This window comes from Mirounga angustirostris, unplaced genomic scaffold (assembly GCF_029215605.1).
Source record: "Mirounga angustirostris isolate CCGP_5_RB_7025 unplaced genomic scaffold, mMirAng1.0.hap1 SCAF_4, whole genome shotgun sequence".
Classification (NCBI taxonomy): domain Eukaryota; kingdom Metazoa; phylum Chordata; class Mammalia; order Carnivora; family Phocidae; genus Mirounga; species Mirounga angustirostris.
In genome coordinates, this window is record NW_026991712.1 from 115697648 (window position 1) to 115725289 (window position 27642).

At 42.3% G+C, this 27642-nt stretch overlaps 1 protein-coding gene across 11 annotated transcripts in view; it reads right to left on the minus strand.

The window, feature by feature from the left end:
• The window catches only part of LRRC8D (leucine rich repeat containing 8 VRAC subunit D), a 115952-nt gene that overhangs the window by 78321 nt on the left and 9989 nt on the right, over positions 1-27642 (minus strand). For 3 of the 11 annotated variants that reach the window (XM_064588865.1, XM_045897242.3, XM_064588867.1), the window contains exons 2-3: positions 15632-15779; positions 14684-14799 (exon numbers count right to left, since the gene is read on the minus strand). The exons of 1 other annotated variant lie outside the window; for it this stretch is intronic. In XM_064588865.1, coding sequence (XP_064444935.1) covers positions 14684-14759 — 76 coding nt within the window. In that variant the 5' untranslated portion in view covers positions 14760-14799; positions 15632-15779. Of the gene's footprint in view, positions 1-14683; positions 14800-15631; positions 15780-16101; positions 18193-19630; positions 19985-27642 lie in introns of those variants that run through there. 7 more of the 11 variants (XM_064588863.1, XM_064588864.1, XM_054512755.2 and 4 more) reach the window with 5 other exon arrangements.

Here is a 27642-nt window from a genome sequence, read left to right on the forward strand (position 1 = left end):
ACACTTGCAGCAACAAGGTTTCCTGTCAAATCCTCCACTAATAACTAAAAGGGGGGAATGGAAAATGTAAGAAAATTTTCAAGGAAAATCTCAAAAAATCCTATAATTTTTTTTAAAAAAAGACTTGTAAGATAAGAGTTAAGAGCCTTGGGATTTGTAAACTAACTACAGAGAAGATTGCAATTAGGTCTGTCTTTGATTAGGTACTTCATAGAGGATGATGTACATCTATTTCTATTAAGAAAGGAATCAGAGTTGCCTTAAGTTTGAGCATAAAAGATTTAGTTTAAAATATTACTGACTTAAGATCAGAGAGTGCAGAGATTTTTATTTCTTCCAGAAAAGCTTAAATTGTACATTTCCTTTATCCTGGAATGGTTCAGATAAAAGCCTGCCTTAAGCAAGAGATTTGGAAGCTTTCTTTCCCAGTACTGATGAAAGCTTAGTTAAAAATGAAAAGCTCATCTAATGTGTGACCTTCAACCTAAACTACTTGGCTTTTAAGTTCCTCCATAAAGTGGGAATACTACTTGGTAAATCGCATTTTAAGCTTGCTGTAAAAATGTTGCCTTTTGGTCTTACTGCCCTCCAAAATATATGAATTACTCGTCTAGAATGAAACACTAAAAAAAGAAAGCAAGGAAACTTACTTTAACAAATATATAAAATACTTCATATATTTGATGTGTTTATACAACATAAATTTGGCAATTATATAAATATTATTTTAATGTTCAGTATTTTCACAGGGTACTGCCAAAGTCATTTTTTCAATTTTTGAATTTTCCCTTCACTGTTTGTAACCACCTCCTGAAGGCACACAATGGGAGTTAGCCTCTTTGTCGAAGCACTGCTCTAATATCTAGATCTCGAACTGGGCATCTGTGCCAGTGCTGATCACAAGCTCACACTTCTTTCAAAGAGCAAATGATGAGGAAACACATGGAGGAATCATCACGGAATAAATGGGTGATAAGGCAGACCAAAATTAGTGCTTACTGATTTTTCCCTAAGAGTACTTATTAAAGCGTTATGGTTTACATTTAGAAAAGCAAAGATAACCTATTATACTACTAGTTCTTTTGGGGTGAAAGCTCAGGGTTGCAGATAATCCTCTCCACCCCCGCCCCTGTATTTAAAATAATGAGAGGATTATTTCTTTCTTCCATTCACAGTTCTTACCCCCAAACCATTTCTCACTTAAGTAATTTTCACAGCTGTACCTGAGGAACAAAAAGGCAGACAAAATGTTACAACGTAGATGTTGACAAGTTAGAAACTGAAGGGACCAATGACAGCGCAGGTCAAAGGCTCCAAAGCCAACACAGGTAATACTTGGATAAAGGGGTAACATAGTAACAACCCCTAGAATTCTCCTCATTGTTTCTCCACTAACATTTCCATGTATCAAGTCCCATTCAGAAATGAGTTTAAAAAAGAATCAAATTACTTACCCTTACTTCCAGACTTACTGAAGAGTTTACTAATATGGTTTATACTGCAAATATAAAAATTCAATTCATTTCAAGCTTGTCTTAATAAGCATCAGAAATCAGAAACTTGATTTCTGACCTCTCTACTTATAAAATATATCAAAATAATATAAAGAAAATGTATTAAATTCTACCCATAATCATTAAATAGCATTATTTATATTTTTGTATTCCTTTCAAAACTTGTATATATCTCAACATATTTGCAATAACCAATGAATTCTTTTTTTATGAATTCTTTTTATGCTTATTTCATAATTTGAATAAATTCTTTTTTATGCTTATTTCATAATTTTTCCAATTGTTTTGTATATACCAAAATGTTTAATTCTATTAGTTTTAAACAGAATATGAAGACTAATTTATTTCTTACCTTAAATGAAATTTCCTAGCTCTAATAATAAGGTATATTAAAATGGAGACCTATAATTTTCACCTGGAAATAGAGACATAACTGGTTTGCTTTTTAAAGATTCTCTTCTGATCAGAAAACACAAAAAGCTTCGCTGGTCTTTTGCTTACTTGAATGCAGCAAAAGATAATGATCCCAATTTCACAGGCTAACAAACTATGGTATTTATAAAATTTATGATTTTTTTGAAAACACCTGGCAGGTTAGTTGGTACTAAAACCATTTTTTTAAAGAAAAATCTACATTTCACCTCTTTGCCCTGAGCTATGAAACTTTTCTAAACCTTAACCTGGGTTTGGTTTACATACAAACCCAAATAAAGTCAGAGGATATAATCAACATCGCAAGAACAATAACGGTAATCTTCTCTAAAACTGCATGAAGGGGAGTTTTCTGAAATACAGACAGCAATGACCTCCCATTACTTACAAGCTCTTCACCTACTACCCCAGGTACCGGCTCTAACACCATCGCCCCGCCCTGCCCAAGACGACAGCAGGTTTTATACCAGCAAACCAAAGAACTATTACAAGTTTTACAAGGAAAGCTATACTTTAAAACTACTTTTCAAGTGTTCTTACTCCTCTGCTCATTATTTTTTTAAAGACAATGAAGACCCATAAGGACGTTGCATGCACAGGAAAACTTAATTATACAGAAAGAGAGGGGTCTGGTTAACTCTGTATTAGGTGAAAACCGTTTTTATGTCAAACCACATAGTGGATGGGTCCTAAGTCCTTCGGAGGGTTCATTCTCACTGTGTAGGCAGAGAGGGTACAGAAAGGGAGCTGACAACCTTCCCAGTGCAAGGTGAGAAGCGGCCAATCCCTTTTCCTTTGTCCTGCCAGTGCAGTGATGGGGGTTGTAGGGAAAGTGTGGTTATCTCAAGCTGGAAGACAAGAGATGGTGTAAATTGTAGAACCATAGGAGATTTTCAGCTTGTTTTGCTGTGATTTGCCCTCTCCTTTCCCCTCAAAATGAAAAGAGCCTTGTTGTTTCTGATTATAAAAGCAATACCTGCTTGCCATTGAAAGAATCAGATAATACAGAAAACTAGAGAAATGAAAGTAAAGATTATCTATAATCTTTCCACCCAGAGATTAACTACTCATGTCTTAATACATATCCTTCCAAATTTTTTCTCTACATATGCACATAAACATGTTTTTGCCTTTTTTTTTTAAGAAAGTAAAATCAATTGTAAACTCTAGGGTAACCACTAAAAAATTTTTATAAAAAGTAGAACTGATTCTACTTAAAGAAGAGATAAAATAGAATCATATAACCTGCTCACTTAAAAACAACAGTAGGAGGGGCGCCTGGGTGGCTCAGTCAGGCTAACTCTTGATTTCAGTTCAGGTCATGATCTCAGGGTCCTGAGATTGAGCCCTGCATCAGGCTCCGTGCTCAGCAGGGAATCTGAGGATTCTCTCCCTCTCCCTCTCTCTCTGCCCCTCCCCGCCCTGAGTGTACAAGCACACATGCACTCTCTCTCTCCCAAAAACAAATAAATAAATCTTTAAAACACACACACACACCACAGAAGGAAGAAAGAGAAAAAGGAAACAAATAGCAAGTGCAACAAATAAAAAACAGTTACAAACATGTTGGATATTAAACCGACTATATCAATAATCACTTTAAATGTGAGTCGTGTAAATACACCAATTAAAAGACACAGCTTATCAGATTAGATTTTTTAAAAAATAGACCCAAATATACATGGTCTATGAGAAACCCAATGTAAACATAAACTTAGGTTAAAAATAAAGTAAGAAAGAAACTGAGATTAAAGCTGTAAAGTGCTCTGAGCTCTGTTCTTCTACCTTTTCTTGAAAGGTAAGTACAGAAAAAAACTAATCTACTGAGAAATTCTATACTGTTCTCAATGTATATATAATTTCCTCAATACATATAAACAATGTCCAATATTTTAAAATGTTGACTTATTTATACTATTTGAGAAATAAATAACTGCACATTATTTGAACTCCCAAATTAATGATAGCTGAATACTTAATGCACATATTTCTCCCTAATCTTGCTTATATCTCACAAACAAAAATCTGCTGACCATAACACAATTGATTTCCTTTCTTTAAGATGAGCTCTCACTCCTTGTTTCTGGAAGTCGAGAAATATTAATAAATGTTCTTACTCGTACCTGAGAACATGTGTGTGTGTATTTATATATATATATATATATATAATTACTGTAACAGATTCCTTTTTCCATGTAGTTCAGTGACCAATATGAGCTGTTAAACATTTCTTAATAGCAAAGCTATGAAATAATTCACTGATCTATCATGCTTAAGTTTAGATGCTATAAGTTTACAGAAACTCAGTTGGCCTTTCTCTAATCGTCCTGAATTGAATACCCAAAAAAGACATTTTCATCGCTGCATGTCTAGCATGCCCACATTGACCAAATACATCTTGGAAGAGGACTCTCCTAGACGGATTAGCCAGTGGTTAGGCTATGACATTTCACATATGCCAAAGGTATGTTTTTGAATTTCACATACATATCCTTGCTCCTCATGTTAAAAGTGAAAAAAGCAGCATTTGATTTGATTTTCTGAGGTTGGAAAAAAATGACTGAAACTTTCCCATTGTGTGATGATGCTGGAATCTTTGATCTCTACTACCCTAAGTTCACAGTCAGGCTACTTAGTTTATTTTGAGAAAGCAAATCCTTCCTGTTGTTTCTCAGGAAATGGAAGAACACATTTATAGACTATGTTTTAACTTCACATGTAAATGGCTTTAATTTTTTTAACTATGTTTCACTTTGAAGAATATTTAATTATATGGAGAAATTTAGACTTTCAGAAAGAAACTAGAGCAGTGGGGTGAAGAGAATAGTATTCTCAGACTTAAGCTAAAAGGGTGAATTTTTTAAAAAAATGGTCTCACGCAAACTGTTACACCCTGTTTCTTCCTGTGAAGAATTTTCCAAGCATTAAGTTGTATAATAGCTTAATGAGGAAAAAAGGAAATGCCCAAGTTTCTCTCAAATATTTAACAGCACAGAGAAAGATTAGAGACTTAATTTTTGAAGACTGTCCTATTACCTGTTTAGGCTTGTTAAATTATTATAATCGTCTCTGGAGCCATTCACCTGATCTGGATTCATTTTTTAATGCCAGCCACACCTCTAGGGTTTTAAGATGTCATCCCTTTTCTTAACAGGAGGCAAAGACAGTTTAAATGGCTTTGAAAAGTAAACCTTCCTGGGGAAGAACATACCCAACTGAGCCTTAAGTGATGAAATGCTTCAAACTGTTTCTGGTTTTTCTACCAGCAAAGAAATCAAAGTGTACGGAAGGAGACGGAAAGGAGAAAAGAAGGCCTTTTGAGGTAAGATGCTAGAAATAATGCTTAACCTTCTTCAACTGTTGACTTCTCTTCTACAGTGCTACATTTTTAATGAGGAGGGAGAAATAAAGCCAGCTAAAATTAAATGCAATCATATGAGAGAAAGAACCAGCACAGATGATGAACACAAAGAGCACCACCACCTTGATGAAATAACGTGTGATGTCTGGGGGGCCAGTACACACACCCAGCAAACCCACCCTGCCAACCCCTCACCCGACTGCGGTCACAGCCCCATTGCCTCCCTTTCCTGATGGGCTACCCGGTGTGGCCTGGCAGTGGGCACTGGGCATGCTCGCCTGACAGCTGGTCTGGCCTTGAGTCGTCGACTTCCCAACGGCACTGGGGAGAGCTGCTACCAGAGGAACTCATGAATGATAAATGACAGCAATCTAGCGACTCTCATTTTCTGTCCACTCATTTTTGTCTACTAATGGACAAGTCTCACAGACGTTCTGGGACTTACAGGAGGCTCAGGGGGGCACTAATTATAACTTCCTCCCCTGAAAGAGGAGGACAGCGAGGCTCAGTGAGACGAGCTGACTTCCCCAAGGCCGCCCCCTGTGAATGGAGAACTCAGACCAGAACTCACGTTCCCTAACGTTCAATCTCTTCACTCCTTCTGTGCTCCTTTCCTCCCTTCCCCTGCACCTTAAGTGCCCTTAAATCACCATCAAAACCTAACATTGCAGGCAAGGCCTTTGTGTTTTATTTTAAAAGACCAGTCATGATATTCATCGTACTCTATCAACCAGAAAAAAAACCCCACCATCACCATCTAATGCCGGCTAACAAAGCCCCAACTGGGCCCTCAATGATTACACATCCTACCTCCATCAGTGAGCTCCTTTCTCTAAGTTTACTATTAATAACTTTAAACTGTCTTCTCAAGGCCCCTTCACTCCCAGAAGATTTTATCGGCTCCTACTTTACTGAGAAAACCCAAACCTTCAGAAACGAACTTTCTCAACTTCCTTCTCCACCTGCACACTCATTTTCAGGCACACATAACTTCTCTTCCTCTCCTGCCCCAAAGGAACGAATGTCCCTGTTCCTTCTCAGATGCTTTTTTTTTTTAAGATTTTATTTATTTATTTGAACAGAGAGAGACACAGCGAGAGAGGGAACACAAGCAGGGGGAGGGGGAGGGGGAGAGGGAGAAGGAGGCTTCCCGCGGATCAGGGAGCCCGATTCGGGGCTTGATCCCAGGACCCCGGGATCATGACCTGAGCCACCCGGTGCCCCTCAAGACACTTCCTTTGACCATGCTTGCACTCCGGATCTTGGCTAGGCCTGTTTTTTCTGGAGCCTTCCTCCATCAGTCATTCTCTCTTCTACCTTTAGTCACTCCCTCGCCACACTTCTCAAACAAAATGCAAGCTCTAGACACGACTGCAAACACACAAAAATATTCCTTCATGGACAAATGTGTACACACACACACTCCCAACTGGTGCTTCCCCTCTCTAGGCCTACTCTTTCCTCACCCATGACAATGCCGACTTAGACTTTAGAACTCTTCTGACTACTTAACACCAACTGAATATCTCATTGCCACACCCAGGCTCCCACTTTCAATCTTTGCTCTACCTGACCTTCCTGTGGCCTCTGACAGACCTGAGAGCTTTTCCCTTTTTACCACACCTGGGTGCTTTGGCAAGGTGCTTATCCGAGCTTCGGAGAGCTTCTCTGTAAAAGCCAACAACAATAATTATTTCAGGAGATACTACTGAAAGGACTATATGACAATATATATAAACAAAACAAAAACCCTGGTGCACGATATTTCCATCAGCTTTGTTTCTGTCTTTTCCTGATCTTCTTTCTTTCTCCTCTTCTGTCTGCTTGGCCTTTTGGTCGTTGGGCCATCCATGAATGGTCTCAGCTACTACATTCATGGCAATAATCATCAGTTCCCATTACTCCCCAAAACACATCTCTGGCCCTGACTTCTCTCTGGGGGCGAGGCCTCTCAAGAACAACTCAGTGTCCCAGGGGCACCTCAACTTAAGTTCAAACTGAACGCATTGCTCTCTCTCCAAAATTGTTCCTCTCATATTTTCCATTCTAATGACACCTTCAGACTGTGAATCTTCCCAGCCAGAAACATCAAGTCACCTTTCTTCTTTCTTCTTCCTCCCCTCCCACTTTCCATTCAATCAGTAACCAATTCTCTCTCCTAAATGAGTCTCAAATCCATCCTTGTCCTTTCCTTTCCCACCATCGTCACCATACTTCCAGTCCTCACTTTCTACCTGGATTGTTTTAATAGCCACTGGACTTCCCCCTGCTTCCTTTGCATATACCTTAAGACCATGATTTAAGCATTTGTTTCATCTCTGGTGATTCCACAATGCTGTTGGGAAAAAGCCCACACTTCTAGAAATAGCAGGTGTGGCTCTAGACATGGCTGGATCAAGAATCTAGACCAAGATGCACCCCTAACCCCCTCTCCCCTCTGCACCAAGACCTCTCTGAGCCAGTCACTCACACTCTGTTCCTCACACACTGAGCTCTTCCCGGCTCCAAACCTGGGCTATTTCTTCTGGGGCTTTTTTGTTTTTTGGTTTTTTTTTTTCCCTCCTGCTCAGCCTGGTAAATAATCCTATCCCTCTAATAATAAGCACCAAAATCACCTCCTTCATGAATTCTTTCCTCACGAACAAGAAAGAACAAATCACTGCCTTCTTTGCGCCCCACTCTCTATTATTATTTATCACAACGCTGTAAAGCACCTCACATTCTAAGTTCCAGTTAATGATTTATGGGTCTATCTTCTGAGGTCAGGCACTGTGTCATATTCACATTGTTATCTTCAGAACTTAGCACAAAGACTGGTACACAGCAGGTAGGAGGAAGAGAGATAAGGGAACTAAGATTCAGTAGTTTAGAGCTCAGCAAATGTCTGTTGAATGGATGAAGTAGCTTTGCTGTCAATTATATTAGAATAATTGACTAAGAGAGGAGGCTGGTAAGACAGGTGGATCTGACAGCTGGTGAGGTGAGCATAAAGGAACCTGAACGAGAAATGGAAAATGTCAGCACTGATGAAGACCTCTCCTGAGTATGTAAGTTCAATCAGGTCAGTAGCTAGGGTTGTTATAATCAAACTTAGATGAATACCTAATAAATCCTGTTTAAAGCACACTGGGAGAACAACTCCAACAGCCCAAGAACATGGTCTTACCTGTCTAAGCAAGTTTTAAACTCTAGAACATTCTACATTATAATTTTACTGGACTTTGTGCAAGCTTACTAAATTTTAGTAGTTAGACTGCAACCCTCCCCTATATCCATAAAGCACCCTAAGAACTCCAGATGAAAGAAAAATAAAATATAGCCTGTCACCCATATAGTGGTAGAACTGATGGCCAAGGGGAACATCTTTGGTCCAGACAACCATGCCCTGCGATATCTATTTTGAGACCACGATTTGTCCCCCACAGTAATTGCAAATTAATTTACAATAATAAGCCATGTTATGTACAACATGGTTCCATGCCATTTCATCAACTAAGCAAAAAGGACACTCTATTCTGCATAGGCATGCAGATGACCGTTTACCAAATCAAGTGATCCAGCATTCAGGGGGACATATATTAGAGCCTGGAAGAGAAATGAGACCAAGTGAACTGAGAAGGGAGTGGTGAAAAGCAAACTTGGAGAAAACCAAGCCAAAACTGGCAATGTTTTCCCAATAATAAAGACACATCTATAATTAACAGGCTTTCAAGAGTATTCAGCCATGTATTACTGCATCACACCTCATAAAACATTCATTCAAAAGCCATACCAGGGAAGCACATCCTAGCTCTATAAGCACATGCAGAGCACTGAAGAAGAGAAGCCTTTGAAGTGAGACATCCCCTGCCCTACATAGGTGACCAAGTATGGAAGGGAGCCATATTGCTAACAATGAATAAATAAATAAAACTGAGAAGGAAATGGAATGTGAGGGATGTTAAAATTAAAATGTTATTAAATAAATACAGAATGTTCCCAGTGAAGTAAACACATTTCTAGAAAATGTATGCAGGTGTAAAGAGTTAACAAACATGCAGATAACGGCAAGAAATCTACCTAAAATCATCTATTTTTGAACTTTTAAATTTATTTCAACCTTGGTAATAAGATCAAGTTATATAAATGTACATGTAACAAGATAAAACATATTTCAAAGTCACAGTATTTTTTTAAAGATTTTATTTATTTACTTGAGAGAGAGAGAGAGAGAGAGCGCACATGAGCAGGTGGAGGGGCAGAAGGAGAGGGAGAAGCAGACTCCCCGCTGAGCAGGAAGCCCAAAGCGGGGCTTGATCCCAGGACCCTGAGATCATGACCTGAGCCGAAGGAAGGCAGACGCTTAACCGACTGAGCCACTCAGGTGCCCCTAAAGCCATAGTAATTTAAAAAGTGTATCAATGACCCAGAAGCACACAAATAAGCCACCTAAACAAATGAGGGTTCTCAGAAAGAGATCTGTATAAATGTACACTTATAAGCCAGAGGTAGAGAAAGAGTGGATTATTTCATAAATAGTGCTGGTGAAACTGGCTCACAATATGACCAGTTTTTTAAAAGTAGAAATGGGTTTCTACCTCATATCTTCAATTCCAAATAGTTTAAAAACTCAAGAGTAAACCTGTAAAGTTAATAAAGGGAGGAGAGACTAAACTGTAAGCCCAGAATAGGGAAACATTCCTGAAATGACTCCATGCACAGACCACAATAATATTAAAAACTGGAGGGTTCATCTACATTAAAACTAAAGATTTTTGTTGTTGTTAATGAGAGTCACCATCGACAGTTATCAGGCAAGTGACGTCCTGGGAGAAAGTGTTCACAATACCTAAAGCTAAGAAGGAATTTGTTTCTAGAATATACAGGAATTCCACAAGAATGCTTTCAAGGAACTTCTTGCCAGAAAAGGGCAAGAGACCCGATTCACAAAAAAAGGGAAATTAAATTAAGTAAATGAAGAGATGCTCAACCTCACTTATAATCGTAAAAAGGCAAAATTAAACTATGAAGTACAAATAACATCCATCAGATTGGCAAAAATCAGGAAATTTGTTAAGAAAAAAAGAAATCATCGTGCAGTATTGGTGGGGACATAAACCTAACAACAAGTTGCAGATTTCCTAGTAAAATCGGTACGCTTACATCCTAAGATCCAGGCAATGCTGCTTGTGGACAATATTGCCTCAAGAAACTATCACCAACAGATTCAATATATCTAGGCTCCTTAGGGGGAAAAATGAATACATACTGCATGAAAGCCAAAAATATTTATAAAATTCTTTTTAATAAAATTTCTAAAAGTTTTGACTCTTCCATGTCCCTATTTCCAAACACATACTCTCTATAGTTGTAACTTAACCCTTGCTGAAACGATAAAACGAAAGGTAAGGCTAAACAAAGTGTGATCATTTCTTTTCACTGGTGAGGTTAAGGACAGACAAAGCAGCACATGTAAAGAAGGGACTGTTTTAGCCTGGGGAATCAGAAATCTGAATCCCAATCCAGGCTTTAGCTTGTTTCTGTGAATTGGATAAGTTACCATCTCTGCCTGCCTCAGTTTCTTCATCTATAACACAGGGATATTACCTATCCTGCACAACACCAGGAGGATTAGAGATAATCCATGAAGTGTCTGACACACATGAAGTGTTCAATAAATTGGAAGTGACTTTTTTTCTTTTAAAACCAGAAAAAAAGAGTATCATGCACTAACCCTAAAAGGTTTGGGTGCTCAGCCTAACCTGTCTTAAACAGAATACCAAAGTCACGGCAAGAGGCATGGAAACCAAAGAGACTGATTCAATGGGAACTCATATGTCTGTTTTTTCCACTAAAGAATAGGGATAAATAATATCTCTTTCCACATTCTTATCAAAAACTGTAAAGGTTAAGGTTGGGAGGAAGCTTCTTTTAGCTTCTGGGAAATGAATGTAAGGCTGCCGCTGGTGGTACTCAAGACAGTGGTGATTATGCAACTGGTGTCAGAGTCCTGACTCAACACATGTAAGGAAGGGGTATTCACAGAAGTGATGTAGGGAAAATGCTCTTGGGAGAATTCCAGTTATCTGTGACTGAGTAATCCTAAGACCTCAAAGCGGACCATGAAAACCAACCTCAAAACAAAATCAGATCCAAAGTCAGGACTTTACACATCATCTATTTAATGGACACCAAAGAGGAAAATCTCCACCTGGGAATCTTGATAATCTGGCGGCTAACGTACTGTACATTTAAATGACCACATCAGCATTTCCAGCCTGGAGCAGTTGTTTTACTTTGGCCCTGATTTCCCACCCTGTGGACTTCAAGGTGCTGGCAGAGGTCAGTACACTGAACCGGTCTCACATATAGATGTAATACTACTTTATAAAAACAGGAAGATGCTGTGGTCATTATTTACAATATATACTCAGTTGAGTGATATTACTAGTACCTGTCATCACTACATATTAGCAACCAGAAACAAGTAAAACTCTAAGCAAGTCAAAATCTTTGAAACCTTTAAGTATTAATAAAAGCTTCCTGATTTTTGTACGGGTTGAGAACCACTGCTTTAAAGGTTACAAATTCCAAAGAAGACAGTTTTTATTTTATAATAGACATGAGAAAATGAGAGGGTTTTGAGAAGATGAAAATCCTAACACATTTATCTCCACCCCTAGTCCTCTCTTGGTCATAAACTTTTCCTTGGCATTTAACATCAAAGCTTGTTATGCTTTCATTCCTATTCATAAGCCATTACAACTGTCCCACACAGAAATGGCAGAGCCCTGTGTATTAAGAAAATATACATATTTCATTCCTCACTTATAAAACAAAAATCAGGGCACCTGGGTGGCTCAGTTGGTTAAGCGACTGCCTTCGGCTCAGGTCATGATCCTGGAGTCCCGGGATCGAGTCCCGCATCGGGCTCCCTGCTCGGCAGGGAGTCTGCTTCTCCCTCTGACTCTCCTCCCTCTCATGTGCTCTCTCTCATTCTCTCTCTCTCTCAAATAAATAAATAAAATCTTTTAAAAAAATAAATAAATAAAATTTAAAAATAAAACAAAAATCACTCACTTTATCTCTTTCCTCCCCCAATTTCTCCCCTTCTCCTAATACTTCGACATAATTCTAAGGAGGTGAAGTTATAGATCACTGTAGATATTCCAACTGTTGAAGAGAAAATAAATCTTTTATCCAGCATTTCCCAGTGGAAATGTACTCCCCATTTTAATTTATATTCTTCTCAATGCAACATAAAATATTAGCTAAAGAGAGCCTTAACTTTAAGCATTGCAAAGATAAGAAAAATAAACTTATTTCCATCTGAGGAGTACTACAAAAATACTTAATATATAATTTAAAGTTTATACGGGTTTGCCAGTATCTTTCCATAACATGACCTCTCCTTTCTTTCCTTCTTTCTTTCAAGTAATCTCTATGTCCAACATGGGGCTCGAACTCACAACCCCGAGATTATGCTCTACCCACTGAGCCAGCCAGATGCCCCTGTAATATGACCTTGTTAGTGGGTATCCTCAGCTAGGGGAGTGGGGAAGTTGGAAGGGCTATGTATGGTGGTGGTATGGTAAGTATGGCAGTGGGCTATAGAGAGTCACACACATCATTTTTTAATTTATTATTTCCTTTCTGGGACATAAAGTGTTCTAAGGGTAAACCAGAAGTACTGCTTTTTTATTCTAAAAAGATATAATATGCTAATCTGATCCTTCAAAAATATACTGGCTACTAAGACCTGACAATACGATTTCTATAAATTAAAATATGCCATTAGACTTTTGGCAGCAGAAAACAAATCATATTGATGCAAACACAGCTAAATCTAGTTACTAAAACAGAGGAAGTGTAAATTTCAAATGAGGGGGGAGGGGAAAAAAACACTACAAAGAAACCCCTGAGCTCTGGGGGGAGAGAGTGGGAAAAGATCTGAAGATGTAGGTAAGGCTAGTCTCAAGTCGGTTTTACCAGCTCCCTTGGAATGGTGAAAGACCCTGAATCAGCATTGCCATCTCTTCCTTAGGCAGCAACTTTCCAGATTACAGAAGGGCCAGGACTACAAATCGAAAGACTTGTTGAAGTCCCAGCATCTCCATTTACTAATATGACCATGGACAAGTCACATTTTATCAGCCTCAGTTTCCTCTCTCCATAAAATGGAGTACATGAGTCCTATTTCACCAGACTATTAAAGCGAATAACAAATTATAAATGAGATCTAGAAAATGTGCTCTGTAAACAGAAAATGAGGATCTTAAGATCAGTTTTCCTAGGTTATTATTTAATTATTAGTAAATTCTGCTAGGGTAGGAGTAAATCCTGTTTCTAAATAGGGTACAAGTTCAGAAAGTCACAAAGGCTGTTCTATTTTATCTTTAAGTACAGCGACCAATGTTCAACAAAGTCCTCAAATAAATTAATGAACCGGAGGGCCAGGAGCATACTCAGGTATAAAAGTACTATGGTTGTACAGGCCATTCAAGAGTCTGTCTCACTAACTTGTTTTCACTTTTAGTCTTGCCATGTATTTGGCAAGAGAAGAGGCATAAACACAGACATATCACAATGAAATTCACATTTAAGAAGCCCACGGCCATCTATCTAGAGAAAAGATAAAATTAATTGCTCAGCTCTTATAATGTATCTTGACTATTTACTGCTAACACAATCATGCCAATTATTGATATTATCGCAATGCTTAGAGCAGCTCTGCATTTTAAAAGTGATTAAAGTTCTGAAGGACTACTGGAATAATGGGATCACAGAATTCAAATCACTGCTGGGGGCGGGGGAAGGGAGGGAGAGGACAGTACAAACTTACTAGGCTACCTGACTACAAAAGATTTTCCTTTCTAAGCAAAATGAATTACACAGGAAACATATTTTATTAGAAAAAGTACATATTAGAACAGCATAGCCAGCATGTGACATCATGAATTTAAATCTACAACTAACCCTGCTTCCTGAGGAGGCCTGGCTGCCCAATAAGGTGAAGGAGCTGAATGCATGTGGTAGTGGGATTATGCATATTCCCCCGGTGCTGCAGAAAAAGACCCTTCCTTGCAGAATCTCACTTTCCTCCCCTTGAGTCATTTGTTCACATCCCTTCCTCCAAAACAGAAGAGTAAGAGGATACTACTGGCTTTCACATTGTTCAAACATTGCATCTGAGGCCAATCCGCCCATCAAACTGATTCTTCTCAACCATCCAACCTCCCTTAGTGACCCTCCACCAGACTGGAGTTTCACCAGGTGGATAAATATAGGCAGAGAAACAAGGCCAGGCTTTCATTAGGGGAAAAGTCAATCTGACTTAGTCTGCAGAGACAGGAGCTGCCAGGGAAAAGAAGAAGCAAAGTCTGTGCCTAACACCAACCTCTTCTCCAGCGGTTTGCTCTCCACCTATGAACATCTGAGAACGAGCAAGATATGGATGGATGTGAAACTATCATCTACTCGGTGAATTTGAGGAAAGTCATTCTCAGTTTTACTCTGTTGGAAAATGGAATATAATGAATAAAGATATCTGGCTCATACCTTTAATAGGACCTTCTGTCTGAGCGAGGAAGCCTGGCTAAGAAACCACAACTGCAGTTAACAAGCCAGACACCAGACTAAACACCTCAGAACTAGCTGTCCCTCATTCCTGGTCGCTACCTTTCCAGCGTGTCTGCATCACTAATTCCTCAGTTCCTGAAAGCCTGGCTCCCCCCTCACCGCTCCCCCCAAACCAACCCCCCCCCAACAAAACAAAACAAAAAATAACAACAAAGTGGGGCTCTGCTGAAGAGGTGGGATTTCGGAGCCTGGGCACCAAGACTCTCGTTCTCCTTTCCACCTTACACTTCGCCCGCCACTCACCCTCTCCCCCTACCCCGCCCCAGGTCCCCACCTCTGCCACACCACTCTTCTAACACCCAAGCCTCCCAGGGCCTTCCAGCAGAAAACCCCCGTCAGCAAAGGAGCAACAAAGCGCCCCGCTTTGGGCAGCTGCAGGAGGAGGCGGAGAGGGCGGAGAGAGCAGCTGGGGACTCCGGGAAGCCTCCCGGGCACAGGCAGCCCAGGCTGGAAAGCGCCCGCCAAGGCTGAGAGTGAGCTCGGGCAGGTCCCGCCCTCCCGCGTGGGTCCCACACACCCGGGGGCGGCACGGCCACGGCCAACAGAGACCCCTGGGGGCGAAGGCGGGGAGGGGGGCGCGACCGGGCACACGCACACAAGTGAGGAGGCGGCGCAGAGCTGGAGAGCTGGCTCGGCAGCACCCAGGGGCGGCGGCCAGTGACAGCCCAGCGCCCGGCCCGCGGGCTCGCGACCTGACCACACGCACCTGGACCAGGCAGCCACCCTGCTCCCTCAGGGCGCTCTCCGGGGACTTGGCTTCAGGGGGGGGCTCCGCAGGCTGGAACCGGCGGCGACGGAGACCTCACTCCTCCATCCTGGGACCCGGCGGCACGTTGCAGACAGCCGTGCACTTCCTGTTTGAAAACACGGGAGAGAAAGAGCGAGAGATCCGAGTGTTGGCAGAGTGGAGGGAGGGGCGCAGACCGGCTGGAGGGAGCACCGGGGGGCTGCGGGTTGCACAACTACCGCCGCCCCCGCCCGCCTCGCCATGGTCGCCCCAGGAGCTGTCCCCCACGCCGGGCAGGCAGCGACCCGCCACACCGGCTCCCAGCGCGGTGGCTCCCCGCGGGCCCGGGCCTCCCCCTGCCGGAGGCCTCGCAGGCAGCACGCAACCGGCACGCTCGTAAGCCCTTCCGTTTCCAGCCCCTGCCCGGGTTCTCCCCTCCCCACTCGTACCGAGTCAATGGACTGCACGCTTCCTCCCGAGCGCAGAGCGCAGCGCCGCGTGTAGTCGGCCTCTGTTTTCCTCCTTTCCTCTCCTCCCCACCCCCGCCCCTGCAACAAAATCGCCCTGGGGAAGGTGTAAAGACAGGACCAAGCCTTTCCAAGGGAGTGGAGGCTGGATTTATGCAAAAATTTTAAGCGAATAGCCACATCCCAGTACATCCACTCCAACTCAGCAACTGAAAGAGCCTCAGGATGGGAAATGACTTGCCTTGCGCGTGGCTGACTCAAAAGAAAGCGTGCACACAGCTGCCACAAACTGGGGGGTGTGGTGGAGGGGAGTTCCAGGGTCCTAGGGTCTCTATGCGGACAACCTCATCCTCACAGTCCCCTAACATTCCATATACCAATTCCACACAGAAGACAATGGTATAGTATATTGTTTCAGAAAACAAGTATTTCTTTGTGCTTATGAAATCACAGAGCAGTTCCAAAATTCTGAGTTTGGGTTCACTGCTTTACCCTCTGTCTTAGGTGAACCTCATCAGGATAGTGTTTAAAAAACAGTAAACAGATGGTTTAAGAATCTGCCATATGCAGAGCGTGCCAGCTCTAGGAGTTCATATGTGTGCCGGGTTTCTGGGCTTCCAGGTGTGGACGGCTTCATCTGTACCCTGCCTGCCCTTCCACACAAATCTCTGGGGTCACAAGGCATTTACAGGACTGTCTCGGATAAACAGCTCCTTTTATCATCAAGCTGATGGCTTAAATAAAAGTTATTCATCTTTCAAAACTAGCATGGAGAGTAGGATAATTATTCTACATAAAGAGCCAAATTTTGACGAAAGCAGAAATTGGTGGTAAGCTCCTACTCTGTGCTAGACAGCATCTCATTCTAATCTGCTCTTAGTTTTAACATTTCCCAACAGATCTACAAATGTCCTATTCTCATATTCCCAACTGAGGAAACACGGTCAGAGAAGTTAAGTAACCGTCCTGATGTCTCAGCTAGAAAATGGTCAAATGGAGAGTTGAATAACAGGTCTTTCCTAAGTATAAAATCTGGGCCATTTCCTCTACACTCTGCTAATTCTCAAAACAATAGTGAATCCTGGGATAAAAATCAAGCCCAGCGACCATCTGTAATCCATTTCTTCATCTCCAAATGATCCTGCAGTTTACAAGCTGTAACCCCGTTGAACTAGCCAGAGTCCTTACCCACCTCAGTAATATGTACCTTGATTACCCAAGCAGAGGACACTGTGCTCTTTCCTACTACCTACTACTGGCTCTTCCAGCCTTTTCAGAATTACTCAGTGGCAAAAGTTCAAAAGGTTCTAGGACAGCCTCTCTTATGCCAAGGTACAAAGTCTGAGCAAGTTCAGAACCTAATCGGCTGACTAATATTTGTTCCCTGAATTCTTTTTCTCTAACGGGGATTTTTTAAGAGGGCAAACAACACAACACACAGATGGCCTCAACTTTTCATGAAACTGTTGAAATTCTGTTTTCTATTTCCTTCTGCTTCAGCACTTAGCTCACACTCACCTGTCAGTAGCATGCTATCAGCCTCCAGACAAGCCAAGAAACAGAGCACATGTAAAAAGGTGATTAAGAACCTTGGCAATGGCGAGACCCCTGACACTTGCGGAGACTGAGGGAGGAGGTGAGTGCTTTTACCCTGTGTCCAGATGAACTGCATCTCACTTGCCCTTGCCCACTCCCTCACTAAGGAGCACATTCTGGAGTTGTAGACTGTGCAGGTGATCTGCCAAGGGCAGTCCAAGTGTAGCAGCAGGGTGGTGGCGGCGGGGAGGGGGCAAGGGTGGGGGGAGGGGCAGAGATACAGTCTAATGAGGCCTTATTACTGAGGGGGCTTATTCCTGAGGGGTCTCAGCATCCTTTTAGGGTCCAGCTCTGCTTTGGCTGCCACCTTTTACTTTCTCACAGTCCATTGCTTCCCTGGACTTAGCAACTCTTCACCTCTTTTCCCAGACTTAATGCTTTTTCCCAAAGCACTACCATTTTTACCCCACAAAGTACATGGTGGGAGGGAAGCACGTAGCTCAAAACTTCTCTCACTTCTCTCTCATCTAAAAAAAAACCCTGTCAATAATTACCATGTTTTTGAGGATACAATTCTATTTTAAAATACATTTTGGTATCCCTGCCTCCATTTTTGTTATTCATTATGACTCCAAGAGCCTAGAAGGAAAACCTCTGAAGAGAAAGGAAATTCTTCAGAAAAATCAAAGGAAACATGCTGAAATTAACCTGCATGGATCCCACAGTGTACAGTTTGGGTAATACAACACTCCTATGACTGCATCAGTCCCAGACCTGTTTCCTAACAGCCACAAGGTCTAAGTATCTTTCTTTCCCATTGTTCAGCTATTCTCCCGCACGTTCTGTGTTTCATAGAGAAGTGCTTCTACCTTACACCTTTTGAGTAGAAAAAAAAAATTAAATCACAACCTCATAGGAAGAGAAAAAATATGCTCCCCAGTAGGTACAAATCATGCCACAAGAGATAAAACTGATTTTGGAAGAATACTGGAAGTTCATTTTGAAAGTCTCCACTCCCTAAGTACAACAGCCCATGGATTAAGACGGCAACATTGCGAAAGCCATTTTGGAGGTTCCAAATTAAGTGACAAGCGAAAGCTTCTCTGAGGACTAACAAGTGTGGAGGAGGAGATGATAAACTCGTATCTTAAATGATACTGCTTATCCTTCTTCATCTTAAAAAGAAAGACGAAGACCTTACCTTGGTGGTTAAAAATGTTTGCCACAGATTTCAATGTATGAGGATTCCTAGTTATTATTACAGATGGATTTTGCAAACAAGAAAGAAAATTGACAAGAGTGCCTCTCCGTACTAGCAGCCTTCACATCAGTGTCCCTGTCTGTGTGCACTTCCAGGGTGGCAATGCAATAGGCTTTTCTGAGAAGGAGGTCTCTGGCACTCACACTCACCTCCCAGCCTCTGCAAACCTGGGCCATGGCTTTCAAGGAAGATGTTCTCAGAGCCAACTGGCTGGCTTGATTGGCATTTACCCACAGAGGGTTATTAGCCATTTTTGAGGAGCCAGAGTGTCATTTCCCATGGTAAAAATGCAGTAGATGGGTGCAAATCATTTTTTTAAAACTCTGCCTGCAAGACAGTTTACGGTCCCTTCTGGGCACAGAGTTTCCTGGCTCTGAACAAGCTGAGAAGGAAAGCACTGCTTAGAGCACCCCACAGCATGACTTAGAAGACCCCGCTACAAAGCAGAAAGATAGGGCCAGGGTGATTACAGGCCTCGGCTGCTATACCTCGCGACTCAGTGCCTCGGTTTCCCCAGCTTCCAATCACACGTACAAATTCACCCATGCTGCACGGAATTAGTAACTTTACCTGGGACCCTCACATGCCCTGCCCCCCTGAATTTGCAGATCTGCTTTTTTGGGGAAGAGTCATTAACACTGTGAGAAGAAGCAGTGGAGTTCACAGATGTTAAGTCATTTTCTCAAAGCAGCAGGTAATGGAGCTAAAACTCACCCTGGGTCTGTTCTTCCTCCTTTTAACTGAAGAGAAACGAGTGGGTGCATCTTGGCTGTGGATTTATTATTCTGTGCTATACAACTTTTACTCAGAAGACTCTTACTTTTCAAACACAACTTGTAATGTTCTCTCAGCTGCATCATGTTACTTCATCACCTTGCCAAATTTCTGTAAAGTGTAAAGTATAAACATGTATTTTCCAACAGGCCCACTGATTTTTAAACCCTAGCAATGGAAGTCCATACAAATGAGGTTAATTATGCTCTGGGGCTGCAGCTGAACATTATTTTATTTTATTTTATTTTTTTAAAGATTTTATTTATTTGACAGAGAGAGACACAGCGAGAGAGGGAACACAAGCAGGGGGAGTGGGAGAGGGAGAAGCAGGCTCCCCGCCTAGCAGGGAGCCCAACACGGGACTCGATCCCAGGACCCCGGGATCATGACCTGAGCCGAAGGCAGACGCTTAACAACTGAGCCACCCAGTCACCCCTGAACATTATTTTATAAAATAATAAATAAGATCCACTAGTCAAACTGTGATGATGAAAAATCTCAATGTATTTTTTCCAAGTTTCCCCTCTCATTCTTCAGTTAGTATGCAAATATATAAGTAAAGTGGGCCACAGTGGCTGATGTGCAGTGATTTAAAGAGCATAAATATGAAAGAAGAGCAAGAAACCACAAAAGTTTGATTAAATGCAAATACCTGTACGCAAGTTAAGAGTATTCAAAATGTTCCTGGCACAAACTGTTAGCAATGGACAGCCTTGGATTATTTACTGACTGTTGATCGTGCTGTGTATTGTGTAGACTAAACACTGTCCTATAGGACATTTTTCTTTGGAAAGCATGTTTTGTCTATTTATCTTCTGTAGTGGGTATTTTTGCTTCCTTATTAAAAAAAAAATACTTAGGGGCGCCTGGCTGGCTAGTCAGAAGAGCATGCGAATCTTGATCTTGGGGTTGTAAGTTTGAACCCCATGCTGGGTATAGAGATTACTTAAAAATAAAATCTTCAAAAAAATTTAATTCTCTTTGGGCACCCGTTTAAAAAATAATCTATTAAAAAATCCAACAAGTTAAAAGGGTTGGCCCCAACAAGTCAAATAAATATATGTTCACTACCAAGAAAATAATGTTCTTAAAAAGGATTTTAAAAATATATACACATCTGATGGTAGAAAAATACACGAGTTGATAGGGAATACGTCACACACGTCACTGTCTATCGAATATATCAATTCTCAGTGATCTATTATAATGGAATCTTGAAGAAAAAAAGCAATTTGTGAAAAATTTAAGGTGACAAAATCGGATAGTTGATTTTCATTTCCTTTCCTTTGCCTGTAACAGAATGGCTAAGGCAAACAGCATAAAAGAGTAACAAAATGCCTAGAAAATCCAGAAACATTATAAACTTTTGCAAGATTATTCATCAATGTTTAAACTAAACCAAATTCTAACCACTTGACATGTCTTGACTCAATTATTCCTGACAACAACCCTCTGAGGTAGAAATTAGCACTACCTCTGTATCACAGATCAGGAAACAGATGCAGAGATACTAACTTGTCCAAAGTAACACTATTAGCAAATACCAGAACCTGGGCAGCCTGGCTGGTCATGGAGTCTACTTTTAACCAACACATTTTACTACCAATAAGGCACAACTGGATTGGGCTTGCTTCTTCCAGCATGAAAGGTCATGGTGGAATAGTCCCATGGGGATGGCACAATGGATATGGCAGCTGAAAGGCTTAGAGTTTTTCCTTTTTGCAGCAAAAATGGTTGTAAGTGGTAAGGGATATACAGCCTGCTACATGTTGCTGAAAAAAAAAAAAGGAATATGGGAAAGAAAGGAAAAGATATTTGTGGAATGGAAAAGCCAGGAAGAAGAGCTGCTTCCTCGCCTTGAGTGGAATCCTGGATTGCAAGGCTCCAGGATCGCCTGGCTACAGCACAACGGAGTTAGCAAGGGAAGGGAATGCAACGAACTCCGTGTACTTTGATCTTCCTGAAGCATTTGATACAGTGTCCCATCAAATCAGGATCACTAAATCAACTGAAACTTATGTGGCAACAAGAACCACATAGGAGTTAAGCAGGCTAGAAAGAAAAACACTGGATATATCTACTAATATGATGAAGGAAAGAACCACAAGGAACAGTGTTCAAAAGTAACTTGGAGATTACTCACACTGTTATAATCAAATGTACACATAGCATCAATTTGGGCGGTGTAAAAGGGCAAATGAGGGCAAGCCAATTGAATCCGTTAAATTAACAGAGAGGTGAAGAAAAGCGAATTCACTTTCATTTTTGTGCTCCTTTTAATTTTCAGGGAGGGGCTAGGATGTCCAATGGGTACTAACCACCTCTAGACCTGAAATGCCGAGGTTGAGCTAAGTAAAGTAAGCAACGGCAAACTAGATAGGTTTAAAATTTTTGGACCTTAGGTTTGAACTTCAAAAAGCATGATCCTATTATTCCACAAACCATGTAAAGTTCCATGAGAAATAATATTCCTTTCAACAAGACTCTGTTAGCAAAATTCAAAGAAACAAAGGGGCTCAAAGGCTGAATTTGGAGGTCAGATGAAAAAGTCAGTGGTGTATGTATAATCTGGCCCCACTACAAATATGCCACACAAGCAGAAGGTCATGAGAATGGTTTGCAAACACACGGCAGGATAAAGAACAGCGGAGAAGGAAGAGAGAAGAGAGCTAAAACTTGAACTAACATTATTTTTTTAAGCATAAATTATAATTTCTAATTTCTTTAATGTTGAGAAATTCCTTCTCCCTTGGTAGAGCTGCTTGCCTTCCCAGCAGAAATTATACTTTAAACGTCAATAGTTGATTTAGAACTCAAGAAATGGGAGTAAGAGAGGTCTGTAACATTTGGGGAAAAAAATGGCTTAAGTTCAGGCTGGCTCCCAGGAAATGTATAAGTGAGCAGCACCTCATTCAACTCCTAAGAGACTGGACTGAACTGGGAGCCCTGTAGCCTCCAGAACTCACACTCTGAAGAGACTGTCGATGAACAGTCACCAAGGAAATCCTACATATGCCCTTACCTTCCAAACAAAGGAAAAAAGGCAAATTTAACACAAAGCCATAAAGATTAGAGCCGTACTACATTCTAGATATGAATGGGAAAATGACCAAGTTCTGAAATTATCTTCCCCAAGTACTGATTAGTGGCCCCCTCCCATGGCTTAAAAAATTATCCACACAATGACAAACCCATTAGGCTCAGCCCAGACACCTGCCCCTCCACTCAGAAGCACCTACAGGACCCTTTAAACACAATCATCCAGGCCAGGCCCCACCCCGAATCTACACCATCAGAATCACTGCTGGGGGTTAGTGTGTGAATCTGTCCATTTAAGGAACTCCCAGGGGACTCTAAGGTGCAGCCTGGATGGGGAACCTCTGCTGCAGACATTCTACTCCTTTCTTCACTCAACCACCAGAACTGCTGAAGTCAGAGACTGGAGCAAATAATGTCTCTTCCCATGAATCGTTAGTGGAATAACCTTCCAACACAATGGAATGAAGTCCAAATTCCTTAGCAGGACACTCCAGGGCCTCTGTAATCTGTCCCAAACTGCTTTTCTGCTATCCTTTCTTCCCACATCCCTCCATCACAGCACCATCTCCAAACACATTACATGCTTCTTTCACGTCTCCAAACCTCGCCACCCCTCAAGTCTTCCACCCTTTCTCTACCATCCTTTAAAGCCCTGCTCAAGTTAATTTTCTGAAATGGTTTTTTGTGTGTAAAATCTTCTCTGATCTTTCCTTTTTTTAAAAAAGATTTTATTTGAAAGAGAGAGCAAGAGAGAGAGCACGAGCCGGTGAGGGTCAGAGGGAGAAGAAGACCCACCGCCAAGCAGGGAGCCCAATGTGGGGGGGGGTGGGGGAGGCTTGATCCCAGGACCCCAGGATCATGACCTGAGCCAAAGACAGATGCTTAACTGACTGAGCCACCCAGGCGCCCCTTCTCTGATCTTTCCAGTCAAAACTCAGTTCTCTCCTTCCTCTAAGCAAATGTCCAGAAAACAGGAGCTACCATACACTGCACGCTGTGCTGAATTACACTAAACTGTTGGCATGCTGAGAGCAGGGGCATACGTAACTCATGTTTTATACTGTGGATGAGGGACAGATCCAGGTTCAAAGTGTAGTTCCTCCAGGTACTTACTAGCACTGCAATCCTTGGTAGGTTATTTAAACACATTGTGCCTCAATTTTGTTATCTTTGAAATGGAACAATGACAAATGATACCTTCATGACTGAAGTGAAGATGAAGCATAAAAAAATGTTTGGCTCAATATGGACCAGCTAAAAATTCACCAAGAGGACAGCTTTTCCTTATTGTTTATTATTAATTTGTGTTTCCTATGCTACAGGAATGTACTCCAAGACCCAGTGCTCAAAAAGCATTTGCTGTCAAAGTAATAAGCAATGATTTCTCAATGCCCTTTCTCCTTACCCAATTTTGTTCTGTCATGAAGGGTATTTCATAGTATTTCTAATGACAAGTCATCCCTTCCTCCCCCTTTGTTTCCTTCAAAAATCACTGTACAAAATTCTAACGAACAAGCCCTGTCAGTGTCCCTCCTACTCCAGCCTGACTTTGTGCTCTGAACTATAGTCACTGCCTACAGCCACAGTGTCGCTGCCCAGAGAATCGCCTGCTTCACCCTTAAAACAAACGGCACTTTGTAGGCAAACTGGAGGCAAGCCCAAAGTAGGAGGGGGAAAAGCCAAGGAAAAGGAAAGTTTGGGCCAGAAACTGAGTTGACACCCACACGATCGTCCACACTGTAACACAGGTAAGGAGAGAACAGGAAAGGAAAGACGTTCAAATCAACACAAACCTTCCCGAGTACTCCCAAAGCATCCCCCCCGCCGCTCACCGATGGACAATGACTTCCAGGGCTCACGAAGGCCACGCTGGTCCCCTCACTGCCTAACACACAGGGCTACTGTTGTTGACAAACAACTGTCCTGTATAATTGGACCCTGCTCTTTCTCAAAGCAGTCATCCTGCCGTTACCATCCCCTCCATCGTTCCCGTGGAGATGAAACCCAATGAAACCCAACGTGAAATAAATCCAAGGCCCCACAGGCAGCAGAAGCCGGGGCCACCACCAGATCTCAAGTCCTCAAGCCCCAGATCCATGGTCCTCCCTCCCACTACCTTACATTAAGTGTGAAAAGCAATTTTCAAAATGTTCTCAGAAACACTCCAAATCCACTAGTTGCAAAGGTAAAGGTAAAACCGTTTTGTGCTCTTAAAAACAATTCTGGTGAGGGCTGTCAGCAGCAGCGAGGCCCCAGCAGCAGCCCTGAGGAGGGTCTGTGCAGTATGCCAGCATGCAGTTCCAGGAAGATCTGCAGCTTTCTCTTCCCGGATGGAAACTGTCTCCTGACAACTCTGTTCATTCGGTTTGGGGAGGAGCGACTGGGGAAGGAGCAAAATTGTCATTCTTTTTTCAAATCCAATCTCGATCCTGAGTTTAAAGCCGAGGTGACGTGGGAAGCAAATCTGTGATCCTTGCTGTGCGAGAGCATGAGAGGCAATGATGCAGTCCTCAAAAGCACGGATCCTGAAGCCACTGAGGGCCCGGGTTCCAACCATCACTGCTCTGCCACTGCCAGTATATGGCCCTGAGTCCCTCAGCTGCTCAAGGTCATGGGGAAGTGCAGCCAGACTGCAGAACTGGGCCTCAGTGTCCCAGGCTACACAGCACGGAGGTGGAGCAAATGAGCTACTCCATGCGAAGTGCTCCAAACGGTGCCCAGCACGTGTGATACTACATAGATGTTTCCTATTATTATTTCCAGAATGGAACTGGTCTCTAAGATCGTGTTTGTCAAGTGTATTTTATAAGAAGGTTCAAGAAGACTTCTCGTATAAATTTATCCGTAATGCCCCAAACCAGGACAAAGATTATTTACAAGTTTCACTTCCTGGTAGGATCTTCCAGGATTTCCATCTGTGGACTAGAGCCCCTGGAAGAACAAACAGTGGAATGTGAAGAATTCTTCTTCTTCCCGGCAATAGAGCAAGGAAATCTGCACCCATTCTCTCAATACTGCAAACCGGCTTCCATAATGAAAAAAAAAAAAAACAAAACAAAAAACCCCAAAGACCTTCATTGCATTAAACTAACTAATGCGGCGGGGCACATTTTTAAAAATGCAGTTTTTATTCTGAAAGCAACCAAAGCATTAAAAATTTTAAAGTTACACCAGCTGAGAGGGACATGGTTCAGCTCACACAGGGATGACAGTCCCAGGGACTGGAATAAAACCTGCTGATGAATCAAAAGATTTCTTTCCCAGAAAATGCTGAAATTCCAGGAACAATGTGCTATACTTGGGATGATTAAGAGAACAATGCTCTTAAAAATCCCCTCTCAGGCTAGGAGTCTAGCCTCAGCTCCTAACAGAGATCTGCTCAAGGATCACCTCTCCTCCTCTCAGAGGGGGCATCTGTACGACACATTCTTGGGAAGCGATGGCAGGCTCTTCCCCAGGGCAGCAGATACAACTGACAGCAGCACTAGTCGGGTCACAGTACAGGTCTGAGGTCGTGCCCTGCACAGGGGCGCCCCGCCAGGGAGCAGGGGCAGAAACCCAGCCCCCGCTGTTCCCCGACTGGGCAGCTGCCGCTGACTTCTCACTAAGGGACTGTGGGGTTTGCTCCAAGTCGTGCTGAGCACACAAGCCCTCCACGAGCAAAACAAGCTGGAGTCCAGAGCCCTGTGGGAGCTGGGGGCTGCCGGGCGTACCCCCTAGGACGCCGCTGCAGTTTGTCCTTCAACAAGAGCCAACTTTCTGCAGGGCGGACATCGGCCAGCTCTCCTGGTTTCCTTTTGGTTATCAGCTGCTCTGTGGTCTCTTCTTTTCCTGCCTCTGTATTCTCCTTTCTGACAGGAACTCTTTCCCTTCCTTTCCACTCCAATTCTCCTTTTGCAAAAGCCACAACACAAATTAATGCGCACCCACGAGGAATGGCAAAATAATGGCACTCTGCCCACCCACATAGATTCTACACTACTTCCAAATATTTATCGGGTCACAATTTTCCCTTTCTCATGTAAGGACTCTTCTGGTCTCTCCTCTCTTCTCTATTACCCCCAAAATCAATTTTGAGATGTAAATAAATGCTCCTCTTCCCTTATCTTCAGAGGGTAGATGATCTTTCCTCACCTCCAAGTGGCGCTTACCCCTCATTCTCTACTCCTGGGCCCACCTGCCCCCTTTGCCCCATACCCGCATCATCTTGGCCTCACTGCTTCATTCCCAAACTACATGTTTCTCCCTGAATCTCTTACTCCTCAAGCAAGACAACCCTTCAAATGCATTCACTCCAGATATAACAAATTTAAAGGGCAGAAATCGTTACAAGTATGGGGCTTTTGTTGTTGTTGTTTTTCTGCTTTGTGTGTGTATTTGGGGGGGGGGGACAGTGCTCAGAACAATGAAATCAAGTTTTGATCTGTTTCCATTTAAAATGATTGTCAAAGTGTATTGTGCTTTTATTCACATCCCATGCTTCTGTTTACCTGGCCACTAAGGGCTATCTATCTCTAAGGGCCTAAGCTTGCAGGCTGTATCCAGCCCACAAAGCCATTTTGTTTGGTCTGCAGGAAGTTCTTATTTAAAATGTTGAGCTAGCCAATCTTTTAAAATCAGGAGATTTTAAAGTAATAATCCAGATTTCTGGCTTACAGTGAAAAATCAGAAGATCTGGCAAGACTTGCCCACATTCCCATATGGCAACAATTGGCTGCTGAACAGATCAGCTAAACAGAGCCCCTTTAGACAGACCTGCACTTTCTAGTTCAGCCCAGGTCCACCCCACTCCCTCCTGATCACCCTACCCTGAGGCTGAGGACAAGCTGCCACAGATCATCTTCGGAGAGGCGTACTTCAGGCAGGGCCTGGTATGTGCTTGAGACCCCAGGGCAAGGCTGGCCTCCAACTCT